This window comes from Clupea harengus, chromosome 9 (assembly GCF_900700415.2).
Source record: "Clupea harengus chromosome 9, Ch_v2.0.2, whole genome shotgun sequence".
In the NCBI taxonomy this organism is placed as follows: Eukaryota; Metazoa; Chordata; class Actinopteri; order Clupeiformes; family Clupeidae; genus Clupea; species Clupea harengus.
Genome location: NC_045160.1, coordinates 14352530 through 14374914, shown reverse-complemented (window position 1 = coordinate 14374914; position 22385 = coordinate 14352530). Strand labels below are relative to the sequence as shown.

The 22385-nt window shown below is 46.5% G+C and overlaps 1 protein-coding gene across 5 annotated transcripts in view; it reads right to left on the bottom strand.

Annotated features, from left to right (window-relative positions):
• The window catches only part of bcas3 (BCAS3 microtubule associated cell migration factor), a 243483-nt gene that overhangs the window by 210583 nt on the left and 10515 nt on the right, over window positions 1-22385 (bottom strand). For all 5 annotated transcript variants that reach the window (XM_012824095.2, XM_031573597.1, XM_031573595.2 and 2 more), the window contains exons 6-12: window positions 21055-21136; window positions 16922-16994; window positions 6822-6929; window positions 6624-6700; window positions 3925-4001; window positions 3119-3202; window positions 815-985 (exon numbers count right to left, since the gene is read on the bottom strand). In XM_012824095.2, the coding sequence (XP_012679549.1) occupies window positions 815-985; window positions 3119-3202; window positions 3925-4001; window positions 6624-6700; window positions 6822-6929; window positions 16922-16994; window positions 21055-21136 (672 nt within the window). The remainder of the gene's footprint in view (window positions 1-814; window positions 986-3118; window positions 3203-3924; window positions 4002-6623; window positions 6701-6821; window positions 6930-16921; window positions 16995-21054; window positions 21137-22385) is intronic.

Genomic DNA, 22385 nt, shown 5'->3' with positions numbered 1-22385 from the left:
TTACACAGATCCTGTGTGAGGGGATGAACACCTGGTAGCAGTTTCTGGTTACCCACAGAACACCGCTCAAACACAGCCTCTGCCTCCGTGTCTCTCTGTCTCTGCTGTCGTCTGGACCAGCCTCAGCCTCTCGTGAGGGAGTGAGACAAATAGCCGTCAGGCTCTCACCTCCTCTGACCTGCACTCGTGGCCCTCTCTCTCTCGCTCACACACACACAGACACACACAGCCCTCTCTCTCTCGCTCACACACACACACACATCTCCCTCTCTGACGCCTCAGTGTTTGCAATGGACGCACTCCACTTTCAGGATGCAATTAAATATTATGACCGGCCTTAAATCACAGCGTCGGACGACATCCTCATTCAGAAAAAAAGAGCAACATTTCCATTTGCGGACCAGGATGATCACAGAATTCCAATTTTCCAACAGTGTTAATTATCTATGTCAGGTCTCCAATACTGGCCACAGTTAAGCCTTACCCAAACACAACGACAGCATTGAAAATCCGACACTGGAATTATAAAATGGCCTATGGAGGAATTCCTCACCAATTAAAGGTGCAGTCCACCATTCTAATCCAACACACTTTTTGGCAAATTCATTGAATTGCTCCTCACAATCCTTCAGAAGCATGGAAGGGAGGGGTGTACTTTAACTGGCTGTTTAGCTCAAATATCACAACTTTTTGCCAGAATCGCAGACTGTACCTTTAATGGTAGTGTTAAACCCCCCTGTTGTCATACTGTTATGATATGGTATCATCATCATCATCATCATCATCATCATCATCATCATCACAGTGGTCGTACCTGTCCCTCTCCGACAGTGTGCAGGTCGATAATGGAGATGACGCCGGGCACGTGGGGACTTCGCCGCGTGGCGCTGTGGGGGGATCCCTCCTCCTCGGGCGCACCGGAGGGCAGCGTGCCCGCCAGCTGGGTCACCACCTTCCCCACCATAGTCAGACCAGTCTTCAGAGTCTAGGACAGGGACAAAGAGAAATTAAGTATTAAACAAGTCTTTAAGTTCTAAGACCAGTCTTCAGAGTTGGTGGGTCAAAGAAAGTATTCTGCAGTATTTTTTTTTATATATTCTTGTCATAAACATTTCTCAGTGTATTAGGTTATAGGGAAGGGATGCAAGGAGAGACAAAAGTAAAAGTGTAAAGTGATGAAAACACAAAAATAATAAATGTAACACCTTTCTGGAAATTTGCTAGGGGAAGTCCAGAAAAATGAACAGATTATACATACAGGAATACATAGATACATAGATATATTTCTGGACGGGAGATAAACCTAGTCCCAAACGGACACAGTTGTAAGGAACACATTAATTACAGAGTCACCTACTCTCCCTCCTCCTAACCCCCCCCCCCCCCCCCCCAACACTCTCTCGCTGTCCCTTAACTTCAGTTTCCTCTCATCCTCTCTTATCCTTTCTCTCTCTCTCTGTATGTGTTTGCTCAGAGCTGTGCTGATGTGATGCCTCCCCCAGTGTTTGCCACCAGGCCCGCAGCTCCTACGTGGATCAATGGGGACTGTTTGGATTAGCACTAAAAACTCCAACTGCAGTGATTAGAAAACACATTAGTGCTGATCAATTAGGAGCCAAACGCTTCTCTTAATAATTGATGGGGCCAGGGCAATTTACACACACAGTCTGTTAGTGGGGCTTGTCTTGTCAGGGAACGCTCCAGAGGGCCCAACAAACGCAGGCGCCACGCTGTATCGACGCCACCGCCTGGCCTGAATGCCTGATTAAGCTCTCCAGGGTCTGTGCTGAAACACACACTATACAAGCATGCAGGCAGGCAGGCAAACACTCACCCACACACACACACACACACGCACACACACACACACACACACGCACACGCACTTCACACAGAGGATAGGAGAGCGAGAGCAAAGAGACGGAGAGCAGCTCACTCCATTAGGTGAAGACAAGGAGGAGACCCCACTTAAGCTGTGCTATCCATTTACTGCAGGCAGGCAGGCAGGCAGGCAGGCAAAGGAGGGGACAAGAAAGGAGAGAGCGAAGAGGCTGCAGTGTGCAGTGTCCCCCCCCCCTTCACCCCCGTCATCAACACACACCGGTCCGATGGCTCCCACAGCCACGGCAACAGAACAGTGCCGCCAACTCACTCAGTCCAATTGCATCCTCTCTGTCTCTCTCTGTCTCTCTCACTCCATCCCTCCCTCGCCCCCTCTCCCTCCCTTTTTCTCTCTGTCTTTTTCCCAATTCTCTCACTCTCTCTCTCCATCTCTCTCTCCGAGCGAGTGTTCAGGCAAGAATTCAATTTTCAAAGAGCACCACCCCCCCACCCCCACTGTCATTATTGGGTTACACTGAGGGTGCAGCCAGGAGATGCCCCCCTACCCTCGGCTGCCCCCTCCCCAGCCCTGAACAGCAGTCCACTCAGCCACTCTGGAGCAGGGCCGGCGTGTCACGGCCCCGGCATATTGTTATAAATTACACTGCTGGCTGCAGACGAGCCGTCTGCGTATCAGGACTTTTTAACCTCATTTCCCCCTCCCTCTCTCCTCCTCCTCCTTCTCCTTCTCCTCCGCCAACCTTTGGCGTGTTTCTTTTGATGTATGCCACCATTAAGGCTAATGGGCCTTCTCTCACGTAAGCCGTTAGAGCTCATTAGGAAGCGATAGGGCGGCGGGGGGATACAGATGTGGGGCGCAATAAATCAATGAAGCCACCTCGGGGAGGAGAGGAGAGAGGAGACTGGAACCATATGAGAGACAGTGTACTGGACAGGACAGGACTGCCTGGCTAAATTAATTCTAGCATTGGGGGCGGGGGGGTGGGATTAAATGCCCAGGAGAGGTGCTCCCAAGGCTCGGAATCGGCCATTGCACTCTCTGAAAGCATTTAGAGGAGGAGGAGGAGGAGGAGGAGGAGGAGGAGGAAGGGGGCGAGTGTGGAGGAGACATGTAACGTTACTGCACATGCACAGATGACCTCATCGAAAGGCGCAGGAAATGTACCGGGGAAAAAAAGAGGAAGCGGAAAGTTCTGTGGTGGTGTTGGCTACAGTTTGCTGACTTGACCGTGTGCACGTGTTTGTGTGTGTGCGTGCATGCGTGTTATACACTTACTTTGGCAGCACTGATGACGGTAGCAGTGTAGGACTGGGCATTGTCCCCACAGGCCCCACCACGCGACTGATGACACCGGATTAACTGCACACGAGAGGGGAAATGGCACAGACAGAAGGCCGTCACATTATCATCCCAAACACTCCCTCTTCAACCCCCCCCCCCCCCCCCGCCTCACACACACACACACACACACACGTTCAACTCATTAGCCCTGAGTGTCCCTGCTACAGTCTGGGGAAGAAGATTGAGGAGGGAAGTGAGGAGGTAGGGGGGTGACCATGGGGGCACCTGTTCCCCCCCCCCCCACCACTCTCTTGACCCCTGGTCTCTCAGCCGTCTCCAGCCCCAGCGCTGTTCAGCTCGGCTCTCCACAGGAACACACTCAGCCCCTCAGTGCAGCCTGCCAGTTCCCCCGCCGTTATTACCTCCGTCCAGACAACGCCGTCCCATCTGTCCATTACCGCACTGGAGTGGCCGGCCTCCGTCAGAGCACCGCCACCCCCACATACCACCCTCTCAGAAGGAGACCCGCTCCAGCAGACTTTGCCCCAAATTAAATTCAAGAACTCCGCTGTTATCTGTTCTTCAGTCGCTAGGAGTTATAGTATTTATTCATTTTGAAAGGGCAATGTCTAGTGATGAAAAGAGCATGCTTTTGGCAGAGGGGTTCTGGGGCTGCAATAAAAATATAAATTTTAAGAATTGTGAATTTATGAATCTCCGAGGACGCCCCACAAATGGGTGAGTGGGAGGGCGCATCTGGCCCTTGCTCGTAATGCGCACGCCGCATCTGATGTCCTTACCTTGTTCTCTGCATAGGCTAGCCATCGGGCCCCCAGAGCGATGGGGTTCAGGTTAGGTCCAGGGCAGGGGTAGCAGCCTGCAAACACAACGGATAGGGAAGGCTTTACACTCAAAAGACACAGATATATTGTGTAAAACATAAATTAAATGAAAATCTATTTTCCATTTTGTTCAAAAAAAAAAAAAAAAAAAAAAAAAAGTATGAAATGATCTTCCCGTAGCAGGCATTACTTTCACCACACATGGTCTGATGTGTAGAAAGAGGAACAGTTTTGGACATTTGGAAACTGAGTTAATGTGTTTGTCTCGCTAAAAATGTTCTCTGCGTAAGCCCATGTTTAGGGAAACTTGAGTGGGGTGTTTTCAAAGAAGGATCATGTGGGCTATAGGGAGTCAATGGCACCAACGCCAGTGCCTTAACAACCCACACAAATAAACTTACACACACACACACACACACACACACACACACACACACACACACTCAGGAGTCAAACTGGCCACACATATACTGTAAACGGTAAACACTCTAAACAGCACAACCTCCCACACTAAGTCCAACACATATAAATAAATAGGCAGATATGCTAGATGACAGACTTCCATAAACAACAATGAAATGCTTACAGTGAGACATGTGTCAGATGCAAAACATACAGATGCTCTCTCTCCCTAACACACAGACACACATAACACCACTCTCAGCCCACATGTCGCACTCAAACACACACACACATAACACCATTCTCAGCCCATGTCTCTCACACACACACACACACACACACACACACACACACACACACCCACACACCCACACACCCACACACACACACACACACACACACACCAAAAGGTCTTATGAGTGCAGATCACGTAGGAGAAAAGTGCGCTGACAGTAATTTAGAGCTCAGAGTGCAGATGAAATGTATGCAGACAGTAATTTAGAGTTCAGAGCCGGGGATCTGAAACCGGGCAAATAGGACCTGAGGTAAGCCACAAGCGCAGCAATGCAAAAACCCTTTTGTGCTTTTCCAGTGCGGAGGGAGCCCATAGAGTGAGATAACATGTGTTTAACACATCCTGTGTGTAGGGCGCCGGGAGGGAAGGAGCGGGCAGGGTGTGTGTGTGTGTGTGGTGGGGGGGGGGGGGGCAGTATGCCTGCATGTGCGTGACCTAGAGTGTCTCTTTGTGGGTGTGTGTGTGTGTGTGTGTGTCTAGTTTTGGGGAGAGTGAGGGGTATGTGCGTGTGTGTGTGTGTGACCTAAAGTGTGTCTTCGTACGTGTGTGTCTGTCTGGTGGAGGGGCTCTGGAAAAGGGGGACGTTTTGAGAGGCGGTGGTGGTGGGGGGGTTCAGTTTTGTTTTCGAATCTCACATCTATCCCAAGAAGAGAGTCAGTCTTATGCGAACTCCAGGCCCGAAAGCTCCTCAGACACCCCAGACATGAAGACTCAGGGACACAGACTACCAGCACCAGCACTGTCTTCCTCTCCAACCTGGGACCTGAGCACCCAGACAGACACCACAGCAGCCGGCAGCACAGAGGGGACGACCCCAGCCAGCCACTCCTGCTTAATCTTCATTAGTGTGTTTGTGTCTGTCTGTCTGTCTCCCCCTGTGACTCTTTGATTGTGCTCGTTCCTGCCTTTACTGTGTCCGCAGACCACGTCTCCACTTTATGATGCGGAGGATTCACCACTCTTATCCCTACGTGCACCCCTCCCCGAAAAAAAACTATTAATGATGTAGGGTTATTGACTGTGCACATTTCCTGTGGCGCAGACGGGGACGGGGAAGGCAGACAGACAATGAGCACCATTAAAATCACACTAATGGCAATTTACAACAGGCAAATTGCTTAAGTGGGGGGTAAAGCAAAGGCCTGTTTTTTTGTGCGGTGGGGTGCGCAGGTGCTATGCAGTCTGAGCCACTGAATTTATTGTGCGCCAAAGAAGGTGTTTCGGGAGAGAGTATCTAAACCAAGAAGGCGTCCCTACAAATAGTCAGAAAGTATTGGCTGTGATTAGAAAGCGATTGTATTTATTTATTATTATTATTTATATATTATTTATTCATTTATTTATTTTATCCCTCCTCCAGCTTTAGCAAAGAAAATCAAGATGATTGACACGGAGCACAACATTATTGTAGTTTGGGTAGACAGAGCATAACATCGGGGGGGTGGGGGTGGGTACCTTCTAGTGGGGCAGAGTGCCAAGTTGCTGTGCAAGAAAGCTAATATGATAAATAAACAAACATGTGGGTCTGGGTTATGTCTGGCATTGTATTGATACAGTAGAGCAAGAATTCAGCGGCGATACATGTGGTGCTCATACCCATGGGCTTGTTTCAATTAGTCTGATTGGAGCACTAGCTTCCATTCAAGGTAGAGCATGCAGACTTTGTCAAAAACAATTTTCGGGGTATTTAATGAAAAAGGAAGCATATTTATAAAACCTGAAACAAAATAATCATGATAAAACATTTAAAGAATTTCAGAGATCCTTCGAAATCATGTCATTACAGGAGGTTTAGAGGCAATTTCATCTTCTCCTGAAAACAAAATCTACTTTACCCACTAAAACCTTAAGCCTTGTCTCTGATGCCTGAACAACATGTTTTCCTTAACTGAGTCGAATTCATAGGCTAAATGAACAAACTTCCACGATTATCCAAAGAGCATCCATTTCACACACTTACTTGTGACAAAGAACTTTTTTGTGAATGTGCAGCTGTCAAAAGCTGCAATCTTCTCTTGCAAACTGACCACAAGAATCCTGCCCGGAAAAAAAGAAATCCAGTAAGTTTCAACATCTCTAATAAAACTGTAGGCTGTGGAGTGTACGCCACAGTGTGAGAGATATTAAACAGAGGGAGCAGAGTACTGGCGAGCCTTACCTTTTGTTGCAATGTAGATCGTAAATAGGGGTTTTGAACTGAATGGATTTGACCATTTCCCCTGTCCTCAGAGAGTAGAGGTCCACACAACAGTATGGTGGGCTTGTCCTGGAAGACAAACACACACACACACAGAGAGAGAGAGAGAGAGAAAGAGAGAGAGTAATGAGAAACACTCTGAGATGGCTGGCAGCATCCCTAAAATCAGGCAAGAGCCAAAAAGGCTTCTAGTAGGCCAGAGCCGGCTCTGGGCCCTGAGCTCTGGCAGTCAACGTGATCTGTTTTATTGTTTCAGTGTTTCACCCAGAGGACAAGCCCAGATGCTCAGCCCTTGACACACCAACAAGAATGCACCCCAATCATTCAGTCGTCATCACTGCATTGGAGGTGAAGAGAGATTCTGAGCACATGTGCATCAGCTCATAACCCTTGTGTAGAGCTCGACTACTTTGAACTCTTCCCAACAATCCAGAGCCATTAACCCGTGCTTTAAAGATGCATGGGACACCCTAAACGTATGCTCTGAGGAACACAGCACATCTTCACAGGGTGGAGTAAAGGATGCCGTTTACAAGGAAGGAAATCAATAGGTGGGGCGGCAAAATAATTAGGTCTGTCTGTCTGTCTGTCTCCTGATGATTGAGAGGGTATTGTCACCAAGGCAAGACTTTACAGTTTAAGAGCGATGTTCGCGTCTTTGCAAAGGCATAATCTTCCCACCGCTGCAGAGCTTCAGCTGTTCAGAGGTCTAGTAAATCACGTCTTCACACGGCCTGCTACCACCCCCCTCTCTTCCCAGCGTCAATAAGGTTATAATATATGTCTGCCTTACTAATCATTAAAAGTGTTCTTTTCGCGTTTTTTATGATGGAAAAGATCTGGTTCTTCCATTCATAACGCTGACAGACACAAACACTGGAAGAAATACTGCGGGGGCAAAAAAAAACGAAAAAAGCATCGAGAAAATGACTGTTTTTCAAAATATGCACATATCAGTCCATCACAAAGTGCCCGAGACATCTCGAATCGGCCGCAAATTGTCAGAGAACATGGAAGCACTTAGACGTTAAATGAAAAAAAGCTGCTACACGCTCTCTGCATATGCTACTTGATAGCGCTGCATGTCAATGATGGGGGAACAGGGAGTTCTTAATTTTGTAATAATTCCTCCACTGGGGGACTCCATGAAAACAGTGGTATTGAGGCACAGCCAAACACAATGTGCCCTACTTCTCTTTTTTTTATAAGCACTTCTCCAAAGTGTTGTGGTCAGGACACTCAGCTCCTACCAGGAAGACACAAATTCCAACACTTGCTGTGTACATGAAATATGGCGGCTCCATGTGCCAAACAAGGTTTCTGTCCGACCCAGGCTCGTTTCGCATCTCTTATTGTTTCACTCATCTTAACCCTGCAACTGTTCGCCTTGCGAACTCCTGAAACACCCTTCCTCTGCCAGACGCAAAATCATCAGCGCGTCCCTGGATAGCCTCCCTCAGTGAGGAGCAGGGTGGGAGGGTTAGGAGGAGAGAGTCTGGAGCTGACCAGGCTGTCAGCTCTCCTTCTCCTGCAGCCTCACTCTCTGCTGAGGGACAGCTCTACGGTGGTGGCAGACGGTGGAGCTTGGAGCAGAAGCCTAGGAGGGATTATGGGTGTGCGTGTAAACGCCACAATCTGCTGCGACAAGCCGCGGATGTCTTGCCTCAGACACGAACGCAGCTCAACATCACAATCATAGCATCTCTCCCTTCCTCACCCTCCCTGTATCTTACTCCCTTTCCTTCTCTCTCTCCCTCTCTCTCACACACACACACACACACACACAAACACAGAGGGGTGAGAGGGTTTCACAAGCCAGAGGCAGCAACCTTGGCGCCTCTGAATCCTCAGATCTCTCAGCCCATCTGAGCCTGGCCAGCAGAGCAGACATAAAACACAGAGACAAAGACTGTTTGTGTGTGTGTGTGTGTGTGTGTGTGTGTGTGTTTGTGTGTGTGTGTGAAAGACAGAGAGAGAGAAAGAGAGAGAAAGAGAGAGAGAGTGTCTGTGTGTGTGTGTGTGTGTGTGTGTGTGTGTGTGCACGTGTGCCTGTGTGTCTCTGCACACGTGTGTCCGCCACAGTGTCCAGCAGACATTTGCTCTTTCAAGATGTCACAGAAAGGCCTGGCTGCTCTCTGCAAAAACACTTTCAGTAGAACACTTCCCCCCCTCAGCTCCAAAGCACTGAGATTAATAGAGGGATTTAACTTCTCCAACTTGTCTCATGGTCAGCGTCCATTGATTTCAGAATTGTCAGGGTCAAATCAATCAAATTTAAAGCGTTTTAGAGCAAATATAATACAAAAGATATGCTTCTAAATTGATTAATGGGGCACTGATAGCCTCTAAAAGAGAATCATCGTGCCACTCACTTCAATTGTTTGCGTTTTTTTTATACTAACAAATGGCCTAGTTCTAATGGAGGCAAGCATTGACATTTGTAATACAATTTCCCCACTCTGAAAATCCGACAGCTGGGGTTGAAAGTGAGGCTAAATTACAATTAACATTATGAATCATGTCGAAATGTCAGACTTGCACATGTAAAGGTGACGCTGGGCACCATTCTCTGTCCCTCTAATATGACTGTTGTGATCCCGTCGCATCCCAGCGTCAATTACAATTCTCCTGGCCGATCCGTCAGCCGGGATTAATTCGGAATCAAATTTGTCAGATGTCCTCGAATTGATTCAGGGCAGTGGAAGGCAGAGAAATGTCCAAAAAAGGTCCCAAACCCACGTGGCGTGACAAAAGGGGAAACGCTGTGTATTTCCTTTGCAAACACATATTTAAAATGGGCGAGGGCGAGGCAGAATGGCTTTGACCTACTGAGGAAAGGTCACGTCTGCTGGAGTCAACATCCTCGTCTTGGCTCATTTGAGCTTCACAACGCTTCAAACATGGATTTCCTCAGCAGCAATTACTCCGCTAATTACTGGGTACAAATGCTATTAACTGGCCGAGGAGCACACCTGCAAAATCCATCACCCTTGAGAATGGTAGGTCTATTAAAGCCGGCATGTTCTGGACTTCCATCACTCAACTGTGCTACCAGATTGGAAAACTCTCTCCGCAACAGAACACTTAGGGACGTTTTACAGCGATGACTTTCTCTTAATTTTAGCAACACTCGGGTTTACAATAGTTATTATGTCCATTATGTCAGCCGGCTGCCATTTCATCACTTGCGCATTTTTATAAACTCGTTGACATCTGTTATTCCAACTCACAATCACGTGTGCTCGGAGCCATACGATTGGACTGTAGAGCAGAGTTTTAATCCATACGTTTTATTAAGCGGAGTTAAAGGAGCCTGAAAAACAGGGGCATATCTCATGTGGTGAGCATAGCGAATGGGAGGCCTGGAAATGAACGAGAACCAGGGCAAATAAATTCATTTACAAGGAGACGTCATCACTTTCTGACTGCAACTACTTTACGAGCTTCCCAAATATGAACAGACAATTACATGCTCGGGAAACGCAAAACAAATACTGCCTTTCCTCAAAATCCCAGCTGTCTTTCCTGGAGACCCGGCTGAGAAACCTGAATGTGTGCTCAAAAAGAGCAGCCTCCAGCTGTGAGATTCCCCAAATATGAATGGGTCGCTACTATCTTTCACAACAACCTACTTGGATAAATGTTCTGTCTTTTAAACATATAGCTGTGGATCCATGGATTGTACATAGAATGAATAAATTGGCTAACTACGTCCCAGAAAAAAAGAAAAAACTCTTTTTGTGGTCTTAGTAGAAATAAACTTGCTCATTTTAGACACATTAGAGAAGACTAACACTCTTTAAAAGGTGTTTAAGAGGGAAAAACAAAATAAACAAATAAAAAAAAATGCTATTTGGACCTGAATCAATCCCTCAAGCCTGTGTCATATTGATTTATAACAGTTATTTCTAAGCCAAGGAGAAAAAACACACAGATGAAAACAATTACACTATTTTTGCAGGCAACAAGTGAGGTGGGTGGTAACTGAGACATTTTTTCAAAAAATATCCTGTCACAATTTTTCGAGCTTTTTCTTTTTCTCTGTCTCTCTCTCTCCCTTGCTCTCCCTCTCGAAAAGCTCAACCCTCAACACACAACAAACGCTGGCCACATCAGAGGCTGCTTGGGGCCTGGGGGGGGCCCTTTGATTCCGGCATGCCGCGGGCATTAGCGGGAAAGTAATTAGGGTAAAAAGTTCAACCACAGCTCCATGTCTGCAGCGCTGCCAGAAATACATTTCCTCTCCTTTCGCCGGGGCTCGGCTGTATATTACCCCACTCAGGCATATTGGAAACACATTGCAGCGGAGAGAGAGAGAGGGAGGCCCGTGATCTGCCTCCTCCTTTGGGTCCTCCTGCTTCTGATGGGCTTTCTGGTGTTTATGGTGTTTAATTAGTCTCTGTGACAGCGATGGGCAGGTTGGGTGGGTGCGGTGGGGAAAGCGATGGGTCCCTCTGCCCGCCACTGAGGCCTCTTCATACCCAGACTTTAGTTTCACACTCGCAGACAGAGGGCTAGCACGCAGCGCACCGCATGAATATTTATCAAACCACTTGTATGTTTGAGACATACAAGTTTGAGTTTTTCTGTTGTCAGAATTATACTGCGGTTTTTCGCCTGCCAACTAACTGTCTGAGCTTAATGAGAAAGTTTGTGATGCATAACAGTGATCTGGCGCTAGAGTGATCTTTTCCTATTCCCGTTGTGACGATATATAACTAGTTAAACGCCAAGTAAATGCAACACTTTGCCAAGGCTCAGCATCAACCTCACAGCCCCTGTGATGCATACTGATTTAGCGGTATCTTTAAAAATGGCTTAATTTTAAAGGACTTTTGAAACAAACTCAAAATTTGACATCTGACATACTTTGATATAATTACATATTATACATACATACATACATACATACATACATACATGTAAAAAATTATCACAACCCTGCTCTATTTTGTCTATACACACACACACACACACACACACCCTCACCCGTGTTACACAAAAACAAAATCAATGGTGCTGAAGCAAGAGAGAGAGAATCTAAAAAGGCGTTCTCTAAATGCAAGCTATACACACAATACAAATTACCACTGCAAAGTAAGACAGTATGCATAAGATATAAAATCACCACATGCAAGACATTCACCAAGGCCAGTCCCAGAAAAAGCATGACGGACTGAGACTCAGTTCACCTATTCCCACAAATTCAATTAATCATGCAAACCTAACCTAATTCTTAATCAGGTTCATTAAAGGCCATCAGGTCTATTGCGGTCTATATCCCTTGTGTTCTCATTGCCCATTCAGCCACGGTTGTTTTTACCTCTTTTGAGCACACAGATAATGTGGAAGTGACAGTACATGGAAAAGCGCTTTAAGATGAACACTCTTCAAAAGGCAAACTTCAAAGGCTTGGGGTCGGACTTTCCCTGTCCTTGGAGAGCTGAGTTATATGGCCCTCTAGGTTGGGTGAGGAGCAGATGATGGAAATCTAAGTGGTGCACCTGGCTGGCTTTTTCCAAATAAAGTCAACTGTGATTGCATCTAGCATTCGTAGTCACGAAAGAGGACAAGGCAGAGGAAAGTCAGCAAGTTCATCAAATTGACAGTGGATTGTGATGCTGTACTAAACGGTCACATAAACAGTCTTTATGTATTTCTAGGTGACAATAAGGGATAGGGAAAGAGATATCGAAAAATTCTATTTTTATTTTCACAGAAGGGGTGGTGTGTCTGAGTCGATATTACGCTTCCATTTTCCCGTTTTTTTGTTTTTATATTTTTAGTTTTATATATTTCAAATATAATGCTACTGCATAAATTGCTATTGCTAAGCTATTTGCTGAATGTGCAGTCAATGACCAGTGAAGTGATTGATTTCAACAGGGATGATATTCTGATACTAGCTTATATAATACATTCATATGCATAACACATCCCTACATCTTGCTAGCTTTTGTAAAACATCTCAAAAGTATAAATCAGAGTCTATAACCAGATTTGAAAACTTGTTTTCCCTTTCTGTGCCTCCTACAAACAACTATATTGGCATGTCCAACCATTTGTCGATTGAATATTCAATACACCTCTATAAAGTATGTGTGTGGAAAAATATATCACAGTTTAATAAAAAAATGAATCATATTTTGTTGTGTTAATGAGGGATTATTGACACAGGGAAAAGGAACCCGTGCGACTTTCAAGCGCCTTCATCTTTCCCAGTGTGATTTCTGCAGTGTCTAGCAAAACCCTGCAAGCTGTGCGTGTGCACGCCCTCCCTATGGGCGCAGACAGTGTGGCAGTGGGGGTGAGCGGCCCACGGGCCACAGAGGCGCGTTTATCAGCCAGCCGGCAGGATAACACTGCAATCCTGCGGCCAGCCCCGGCAGATAATGCCCCACACATGCCTCTGGGTGAGTGCTGAGGGCAGGGAAAGGCACAGCCCCCCCCCCCCCCCCCCCCCCCCCCACACACACACACACACACACACACACACACACACACACACACACACACACACACACACACACACACCACCAGCCCCCCCCCCCCCCCCCCTTCGGAGTGGTATCACAGGGGCTCTTAGTGCAACGGTAGCCATGGACTGGGCGAGCCCCTGCTGATCTGGGTGTGATAGCGAGAAAAGAACAGTGTCATGAGGCTTAGAGCATCGCTCTGCAATCCCCTTAATCTGCTGCCCCCACTAATACAAACGCTCAGAGATTTCACCCATTTAATACACTTTAGGAGGGATACCTCACATCTAATGTTTAAACCTGTCATGGAAATGCAATGAAAAGCACAGCTTAATATCACAATAGGCTTTCTGCTAAGTCTCTTTAAAAATATTTGCTGGGACGAGCCGTGGATATTTTATTTCCACCCTCCTCTCCTCGCTTTTATTTATTTATTTATTTATTTTCACAACAATCATGTAATTAAAATCCAAGCATTACGTGGCAGAGGGACTTTACATGGCTTTGGATTTAAACAGTGAAAATTAGGGACACTGTTTAGCAGAGTAAATCCCAGGGATGACACTTTGTTTCGCGTTCGATGTGGTGTGTGTGTTGTTCACTGCTGCTGCTGCTGCTGCTTTATGGGAGGTGGAGGTGGGGGCGTTGGAGGGACTAAGCACTGCTCCCAGCGGGGCAAGCAGCACAGAGCTCCAGAGGACTGGAGAGCGGCCCTCTGACAGCCGGCCAGAAGCTGGGTGGCCATGGGGACCGTCCAACGGAGACTCTGGGCCAAGTGGGGAGGGTGGACCTGTGCCGGGACCTCCACGTGCCCCAGACCCCTGCTTACAAATCCAGCAGTAAGCTCCACAATGACAGAGGACTGTATTTGTGAAAAACCCATGCCCACATCCTCTCCATGGAGATCTGGGACTGGAAAGCTGGAAGAGGAGGGGGGTGGGGGGATTGGGCCTGGACCGACGACTTCATTTCTCCACTTCCCAAAGAACAAAAGCAGGCTTCTTTGACACTGAACTTTTAGCCCGAGAGCATGTTCTCTGTGTGACGCCCACAAATACTTAAAAAGCTCCAATTCAGCCCATTCAATCGGCACTCATTGCAGGAGCATAGACGTATATCCACTAATTGTAACACGTGCAGCGCTAATTAAAATGAAAGAAGAAGAAAAAAAAGAAGAACAAAAAAAATAAGAAAAAGAAAAACAACGCCAGGGTGGAAATCCATTCCAGATCGGAGGCCCACCAGGATCGAATGGCACATGCATTCTTTACTAATTTGCAAACCCCACTGGCGTTGGCATACGGCATGCAGGATGAATATGCAACTTTACTGTCAGGAAAATCTCTAGATCCATACGTTGTTTGGACTTAAGACATAATCCTTTCCATTGATAAAATTATGTTGAGTGCGCCTGGCTGGAAGTCTGCGAAAAGGCAGGGCCGGCACACATGCTTTTTCCCCTCTCTGGTTTTCCTTTAATTTGCAAATCTTGTAATCTAAGCCTAAAGCTGACTGAACCAACTTCTAAACCAGCTCCGCAGTATCGGCCAAAAGTCCAATCTGTTTTCCATTTAAGTGTCAGGACGGCATCCTTTCTGGTGGTTGACAAAAGCTGTTATTTCAAAATGATTATACACTGAAAAATTGTGTGAGGACTTCAGGACATTTATGAAGTATTCCAATGAAGGAGTAGAGAGAGAGAGAGAAAAAAAAAGAACCTGAATATTTACAGAGGGCTACATTTTTTCCCCTCTTCTTTTCTTTCGTTTGAATGCTACATTATTTACCAAACACTTCTGCTGGAACTGTGCAGCCCCACCATTCAGCCAGGGGTTAGGGTTATGGTTTTCAACACGAGGCATGTTTTCAGCATTAGCGCAAAAAAAAGAAAGAAAGAAAGAAAAGAAAAAAATATATAATTGGAGTACAAAGCCAAACCCTTCTAGCTTGTCTGTGCTGTGTGTGTGTGTGTGTGTGTGTGTGTGTGTGTGTGTGTGTGTGTGTGTGTGTGTGTGTGTGTGTGTGTGTGTGTGCGTGTGTGCGTGAGGGGCAGACACGGCATGTTCCGAGTGCCTGCAAAGCGCTGGAGCCTTGGAAGCGTCCAGGGACGGTGGTCTCCATCAAAAGCTTGCTGAAGACAGACTTCCTTATTTTATTTCCCGAGGAGGAAATATCGAGTTAAGTTGCCTCGCTGTGGAAAAGGAGCGTGCTGCAGAGGTGGCAAGCCAACCAGTGGGAGTGGAAGGAAGGAGAGGAGAGGAGAGGAGAGGAGAGGAGGAGAAGCAGTGCGCTGATGGGCATATGTTCTCTCTTCCCTCATATGGCTCTCTCCCTCTCTCCCCCTCTCCCCCTCTCCCCCTCTCCCCCTCTCTGCACCACACTTCTGACAAGCCCATCACTTCCCTCAGCCCTGTTCCGCCGCTGCAGGGCACGGCGTGGTCACCTGGGGCCGACCGCTCAGCCTGCAGACTCCCCGCCTCCGGCCAGACCACCACCCCACAGCCCATCTGATTGGCCCTTAATGCATGTATTAAATTATAGGTTTTCAAATGTACTTAAGATTTGTACCTCGTAACATCTGAATATCACACAGAATGGGACAGGCCCTGAGGCAGGCGCTGCCTTTGCACTTAAGAGAGAGAAAGAAAAAAAAAAAGAGGAAAAAAAAAAACGGGGGAAAATGTCGTAAAAATGGACAACGACGGAACATTCCATTAGCACATGTAGTTCACCTCGTGTTGGACAACTTTTAAGATGTCTGCTATCAGGTTTCACAAGCTCACTGGCTTCTCCAAGTCCATCATGTCACTGGAGCCCTCTTTCGGAGAATATGAGCTATGAACTTCGTTTTTTTATGACACCCGAACGAAAACGCTTCGTGTCAAAATGGCTTTTCACTCCACACCACTCCCCCACCCAAACGCTTTTAATAAAAGGCAGCACAACTGCTCAGCGGCACAGTGGCACCATCCCCTGCACTCCCTCTCGTCTCCACTCTCTCTCCACTGTCGCGCAGAGAAAATGACACAGGCGAGAGGCGAGAGGCGCTATCAATCCCCAATCAGGAGGCGTCCAGCACAGCAGGCTGTGGCCTCCAGCTGGAGCCAACCATGTCTCTGTGTGTGTGTGTGTGTGTGTGTGTGTGTGTGTCTGTGTGATTATGTGTGTGTGTGTGTGTGTGTGTCTGTGTGATTATGTGTGTGTGTGTGTGTGTGTGTGTGTGTGTGTGTGTGTGTGTGTGTGTGTGTGAGTGAGAGAGGTGGCGAGTGACCACTGACAGACTGGATAAAGAGATAGAAAGGATACAGAGAGAGAGAGAGAGCAAGAGAAAGAAAGAGAGGGAGAGATGGATGGATGAATGGAATGGATAAAATGGAAAATAACTTGGATAGAGAAAGTTAAAAGAGAAAAAGTGAAACCTAAGGACACATGACTGTACACAGATGAAGGCCCACTTAGCCACAGACAGGACAGTACAGATGAACAGCAAACAAGAGGGAGGGTGATTGCTCACTCCATCTCAGGACAGAGGGCCCTGCTCAGGCCACGAGTGCCACGAGCGCCACTCTCCACCAACGCACTCACCCTGAGGACCCCGTGCTCTTGCATACACCCAGCAGAGGCCTCTTCTCAGCAAAGCTGTCCGTCTTCAGGGGACCTGCACGCACAGAGGTGGGGGGGGGGGGTTAGAGGGGGTGGTAAACGACAGAGAGGCATATTGACAAGTGGCCGGGGGGAAAACAAAAAAACACAAAGAGAAACATTCATTAGCAGCATGAGCACGCAAAGGCTCTTGTCTGTTAGCCAGAGCCAGTCAGCCACCCACCCACCCACCCATCAACCCACTCCAGCACCGATCCAGAAAAAAAATTAAAAAACTGCCACTACCACCACAGGAAGTATGTTGACTACATTACAACAGCTGCTCTGTAATCAAATTAGGCTTTCGGAAAGAGAGAGAGAGAGAGAGAGAGAGAGAGAGAGAGAGAAAGAGGGCGGGGGGGTCAGAGGACATAAAATATAAACAAATAAATAAAGCAGCCACTTCTTTCCTGTCAACTTAGAGACTCATCTTCTCTGACCACAAAGTAATTCTGGGTTCGCAGGAAGACTTATGGAGGGATCAAATGAAATTAAAATACCAGCATGCAAAACATTAGGGGAGAGACAGAGAACAGAAACACCACTCAGTGCAATGTGTTGAACTCAAACCATCTTTGCTCCGACTAGGGCTGCAACAAAAAAGAAAAAGAAAAAAAAGTCCTTCAAAGCTTTGGAGGAGCCTTTGTCTGACTGTGTTCAATTTTGACGGGGGGTTTGGTGGGGATTACAGCATGGCAAATGGCCGGTAGGCATATTTCTGGGTGGAGAAAACATGTTGCGTCAGGGCCTGCAGATCCCATATTTACCTAATTTTACTGATTTTAAAAGAGGCGGTGGGTGGGGTAAGGGTGAGAGTGAGGGTTGAGGAGGGAGGGTTGGGGGGGTGGGAGTGTGGGGGCGTCCAATCTTGTCCAGATTGAACAAGATGTTAGGCTTTAGCGAGGCTGTAATTTGGGATAGCCATGCCATGACAGTAATCAGATTCAGGAACGCGGAGATCCCGCGGCGTGGCGTGTGAGCACAAATGTGCCGCTCTCCTCTCCTCTGCTTCCAACGCTTTAAAGGGCCCCGTTTCCCCCCTCGCTCGCTTTCCCCTGCTCTGTCATCAGCCGTTGCTGCTGTAACTGCTCACAGTATTGAATTAGAAGACAAAATATGATGGCTTTTGGTGGCCGACAGCTGCCTTCCATTTCGACGTCACAATTAAGAAGGGGAAACAAACCACTTCGGCCGCTTTTCAAGTGGCACGGGAGAGATTTGTTGACTGCGACGGTTCGGCTTTGAAAATGACAGGGCTTGCATGCGGGAAAAGTGTTTTATTTTTTTTTCCACTCCTCTTTGTGTTTTGTTAGGCTAAATATTAAAATCATCATTTGTATGTCTGCGTCTGATTTAGTGTGCGGGAGACTGAGGACAATGTGTTTGCGTTTAGTCTAAACAAAATGTCCTGTGTGCCTATAAATGTCCTACTCGCAGATTGTGGGTCGCTTTAGTGTAACTCGTACAATTACAGAGGCCTGGGAAGAGAAATAAACCAAAATGCCACTTCCTACCATCCTGACTTTCAAACTCCTTTGACATTTCATCTAGATAGAGGAAGAAGAAAGGGGCAAAACAAAAAAGTTTGGTCCAGATGTCAGTTAGTTGTCAATGCCTGTTATACGCCTTCATGTCCTATTCATCTGGTCAAGTATTAATTGTGGAATAAGGACATGTCATTGATAGAAAAATCGTTTTCTGCCTTTGGGAAAGCGGAACTTCCCCCATCATTCGAGGAAGGACCTTTCCTTGCTAAAATCAACACCTATTTTGAGGACTTTCCAAATCCGCCCACCCAGGCACCCCACAAGAAACAATTAGCCTTTTAACAGCCCGCTAACAGAGCAACACTGTTTGGGCCCCCCCTACAGATCGCAATCAGTTTCCCCCCAGCAACACAATCCGTTTTATTCTGTGCTGAGAATCACTGCGCTCATATGTGGGATATCTGCTGCTTCTTATTAAGGACACTTGCTTTTATCCGCATCCAGGGGTCTGTGAATGTGATCATTGTGCATTGTTGAAGTTTGCCAAAACGCAGAAACACACAGCAGCAGTGAGGGGTGAGAAAAAAAAACATGGGGGGGGGGGGAAATGAATTGCTACACACAATCATCTTTCTATGAGTATCGTTAAGTAAGTGATGCTAATTCTTGAGAGGGCATTTTTGAAAGACAACGGAGTGTTTTGAAAACAACGTTTTCAAAAAGATCTGCATCCACACGACAGCGTTTTGAGAGTTCATCAGTGTCCACACGGAAACACAAAAGCGAGTGCTAGCTAGGTCGTTTAAAAAGCCCATTCCTAGCATACCCTATGCTACAAGTTACAGCCTATAACTAAACAAGATTATTATCAAAACACTACGAGACGAGAGAGATCCTATAAATCATTTATTTTTCAGCATCAGCAAAACATTTGGGCGAACAGAGTTCCCCCAGTGAAGTGAACTTACCCACTCTAAAGTTGCTAGCATTTAGCATCACTTTATATCAAACACACCCAGAAAAGACTTTGGCCGCTGATGTTTCCAATAGATTACGTCCTACTCATAGAAATAGAACAAATTGGCTGACAACCATGATGCGTCTGACAATCAAAAATAGATTTTCTATTCATTGCCACTGAGGACGTGGTGGAGGCTTTACAGGGCGGATCTTAGCCTGAAGCTTCATGGAGAATGAAAGGTGATTGGACAAAGTTGGGGCTGTGTCGTCAAAAAGCTCTGTTTTCGCCTGTCCACCAGCGACGCAAGAACTGCATTTTCAAAAGCCTCCACTCTGGAACCTGTTTTCAAAAATACGCATTCTCAGGCCCTGGAAATGCCATTGTCATGTGGACAGACACAAGGCCAAAACGCAACAAAACTTCTCAGTTTTTGCAAAAAACTGCAATCTCACCGTTGTAGCGTGAGGACGCCCTCTAAAATGATAACTTTCACAATAGCAGGTCACATATCAAACCTGTTAAATCCATAGGGCTGTTAAGAGGATTACAGAGATGCCACAACAGACAAATAAATAAGACCCTAATGACTCAGAGGTGGAGCTGCTGCTTCTGTGTGAGATATAATTACGAGGTCACACGCAGACGCATGAGCAAGGCAGGGAAGAGAGGAAAAGAGAAAGGAGAGGGGGAAGAGATGAAGACAAGGGGAAAGGAGAGAAAGTGGAAGGGAAGGAGAAGAGGACAGATGCAGGCCAGGGAAAGAGAAAGAAAGAGAGAGAAAAGTGAGACAGAGCGTGAATGACACCCGGAGAGGAAAGAGGAGAGAGAGAAACAAAAAAGATAGAGAAAGAGAGAGAACTAGAGAGGAGAGAGGAGAGGAAGGAACGTCTCCATGTCTGGCTTCAGCAGAGCTTTGGCAGAGGGGCTCGTCGTGTCTGTGAGGTAGCCAGCTGACAGGAGGCCAACACTAATCTTAAAGCACTGATTTTAATATTAGGATGGGAAGCAGCGGGGCTCTGGCATTGACTCCATGCCATTACGGAACATGAGGCAGTCTTTCATTTGAACATTTATATATTAGATGAAGCTACTAGCCAGAACTACATCAATTGTGTCATATTGTGGATTAAAGGCCCCAGCACTATAGCCAGAGTGAGATTTCTGTGACCTTTCTACTGAACTTAACTTAACTTAAATAAGTAATAATAAGTGAGTAATAATTTCACAATAAATACAAAATAACAGACCAAGGTCAAATGGAGCAAAAATGATTAAATCTAATCAGCACTTTTCAATGGCAAACATTTGTTGTGAATGCATTACAAAGGAATCAACACACCATTCCCACAATAAAAGGACACATACCTTTCAGCAAGACTCAGGAAGAGACATTAAATGTTTTAAAGCAGCAAGCAGGGACCATGTAAATGCATTACACCAGCACAAGTGCACTAGCTCTCATGCTTTACATCCAGGTTCATGTCAGACAGGTCCCCAACCACACAGCCCATGTCTCTGATTAAAAGGGGCTTTAAAGAGAGCAGCAGTTAATGGAGGCCTGTGGGTCTGCTGTTTAGAATGGCGGTGGGGTGCTGTGGTGGGGTTGGCAGCGCTGGGCAGATACTTACTGATATGGGGAGCAGGCAGAAGCCGGGCGGCCCGCACTGGACCGTGGCGCACGGAGAACAGCTCTTGTGCCTCTCCACTCAGCTGTGGACACATATACACACACACACACACACACACACACACACACACACACACACACACACACACACAAACAAACAACAACGGCTGATTAAAGGTCAGGCAACCACCTCAGAACTTCTCAATGTAATGTACAAGTGCAGTGTGTAAGTGCAGACTGCATAGTTGACAAGGGATAAAGGTTCCAAATCAGTTTATATATAAATATATGGCATTTTCTGTACAAAGTATGTACAGTGTGAAGAGAGAAGTGTGTGTCTGTGTGTGTGTGTGTGTGTGTGTGTGTGTGTGTGTGTGTGTGTGTGTGTGTGTGTGTGTGTGTGTGTGTGTGTGTGTGTGTGTGTGTGTGTGTGTGGCAGGAAGGAGAGCGGGTGACAGGTACCAAGAAATCATAGCTCAGGGGTATCATATGACAGAGGTGCATGATGGGAAGAGAGCACTTAGGGTGCTGTGGGCAATCAGTGACAGTGCGCCCAGCATTAAGACCCACTGTGGAGCAGTCACTGTGTACTTCCAGAAATCTTCCCCTCTGAAAACCACTCGGCAGTCCATTTGCCCCTGTCTAGAGGGCCACATGTAAAACAACAATGAGGGGCGAGAGACGGAGACGGAGGGCCTCCATAGCACTCAAAAACATGAAAGCAGGTTTGTTTACAGAGGGGGAGAGAAATATCAAAGAAAACATTGTTTAGGCTGTAGCGGTGGAGAAGCGGTTCCGCTGAAAGACTTGCTCAGGGATCGCAAAGCCAAACACGACAGTGTGTGTGTGTGTGTGTGTGTGTATGTGTGTGTGTGTGTGTGTGTGTGTGTGTGATGGTTAACTGACTTTGGGGCCACACACGGGAAAGCGGTGTCTGAGAGTTATCTGTGAGCCTGTGTTTAGGGACAGGGTGAAAAAAAAAAATGGTGGCTTTCAACACCACCACTTACATGCAAAACCATCTGGGAAACAATTCACTAAAAGCAAGTACATATAGTTTAAGTGTATTCATAATAGTTTCTAATGTGTATACATTATGACATATTACAATGATTGACATACTCCCATTGCTACTAAATGACCATAATTAAAGTCTTAACAGGGATTTACACAAATAATATAATGCATAATGACGCATGTCTGATGAAACCAGTGTCATGTTACAGATATTATAAGGTGTAACTTAATAACTTTGAGCTAAACATTTGGGTTCCAACATTTCTGTTTGTAATAATAAACATGTATGTATACTTGTGAATGCTTATATCAAAC